Consider the following 1,199-nt stretch of genomic DNA (forward strand, 5'->3'; position numbering starts at 1 on the left):
GGCTCAGAAATCATACCAGTTGATCCTCAATTTATTACTAGCATAATCAGACAGAAAAAAACAAAGCTCAATGCAAAATGAAACACAACATACTACACAGAAGAGAAGAAAGCTTCGAAGTTTCAGTCTCTATTACTCATGCCCACTTGTCCATCCATCATCGTTTAACGTCTGTTTTCCATGCTGGCATGGGTTGGACGGTTTGACCGGGGTCTGGGAAGCCAGGCGGCTGCGTCAGGCTCCAGTCTGATCTAGCAGTGTTTCTACAGCTGGATGCCCTTCCTAACGCCAACCACTCCGTGAGTGTAGTGGGTGCTATTTATATGCCACCGGCACAGGAGCCAGGGGAGGCTGGCAACAACCACAATCGGATTGTGATTTTTATGTGCCACCGGCACAGAAGCCAGTCAAGGCGGCATTGGCATCGGTCACATTCAGATGGTGCTTTTATCAAATAAGTAGGCTAGTTTAATCAACATTTAAATGAAGAGACCATTTTGAGCAGTCATCAAATTTTTTGTAGCCATATTGCTGTCTAAACGAATACATTGCCTAGGTTTCAAATAATATGGAAAATAATAGAAGATTTAAAGGAACTTAGTAAGGGTCACCTTGGGTTAGTGTCTTCTACTATAGCCCCAGACTAACCAAAGTGTTGAATAGATTTGGAAGATGAAAACTGAGAGAAGCTTTCCATGTATGTGATTGTCTACATATGTGTGTATATATAAAACAGCATTATGTCACAAGTTCATGTGTGTGTGTGTGTTCACACATCTACTAAACTCTCGGACTGGTTGGAGTTAGGAAGGGCATCCAGCTGTAGAAACTCTGCCAAATCAGATTGGAGCTTGGTGTAGCCATCTGGTTCGCCAGTCCTCAGTCAAATAGTCCAATCCATGCTAGCATGGAAAGCAGATGTTAAACGATGATGATGATGATGAATGATGATAGCAATGATAATGATTGTATTTGTAAACCTAACGAAGAGTTCTTAAATAAAATCAGAGATGGAAAGTTTCAATGTGAACACTTAAAAACAGACAGGTTGGTATCGAAATATTTAATTGAACAAAACAAACACAATACAACAAGAAGGATACTGTTTCATGACTTCTTTGTAATTCACAGTGTCTCGAATATCTGAAAAGACGCACAGACATAGAATAAATCAAAACTGATAAAGAAACGCAGAATTT

General features: G+C 40.1%; 1 protein-coding gene across 1 annotated transcript in view; it reads right to left on the minus strand.

Moving 5' to 3' along the window:
- Window positions 1-1,046: 1,046 nt before the first annotated feature.
- The window catches only part of LOC106883018 (GPN-loop GTPase 1), a 3,503-nt gene continuing 3,350 nt past the window's right edge, over window positions 1,047-1,199 (minus strand). The window contains exon 3 of the mRNA XM_014933876.2: window positions 1,047-1,143. Within this exon, the coding sequence (XP_014789362.1) occupies window positions 1,064-1,143 (80 nt within the window). The 3' untranslated portion in view covers window positions 1,047-1,063. The remainder of the gene's footprint in view (window positions 1,144-1,199) is intronic.

This window comes from Octopus bimaculoides, unplaced genomic scaffold (assembly GCF_001194135.2).
Source record: "Octopus bimaculoides isolate UCB-OBI-ISO-001 unplaced genomic scaffold, ASM119413v2 Scaffold_20892, whole genome shotgun sequence".
In the NCBI taxonomy this organism is placed as follows: Eukaryota; Metazoa; Mollusca; class Cephalopoda; order Octopoda; family Octopodidae; genus Octopus; species Octopus bimaculoides.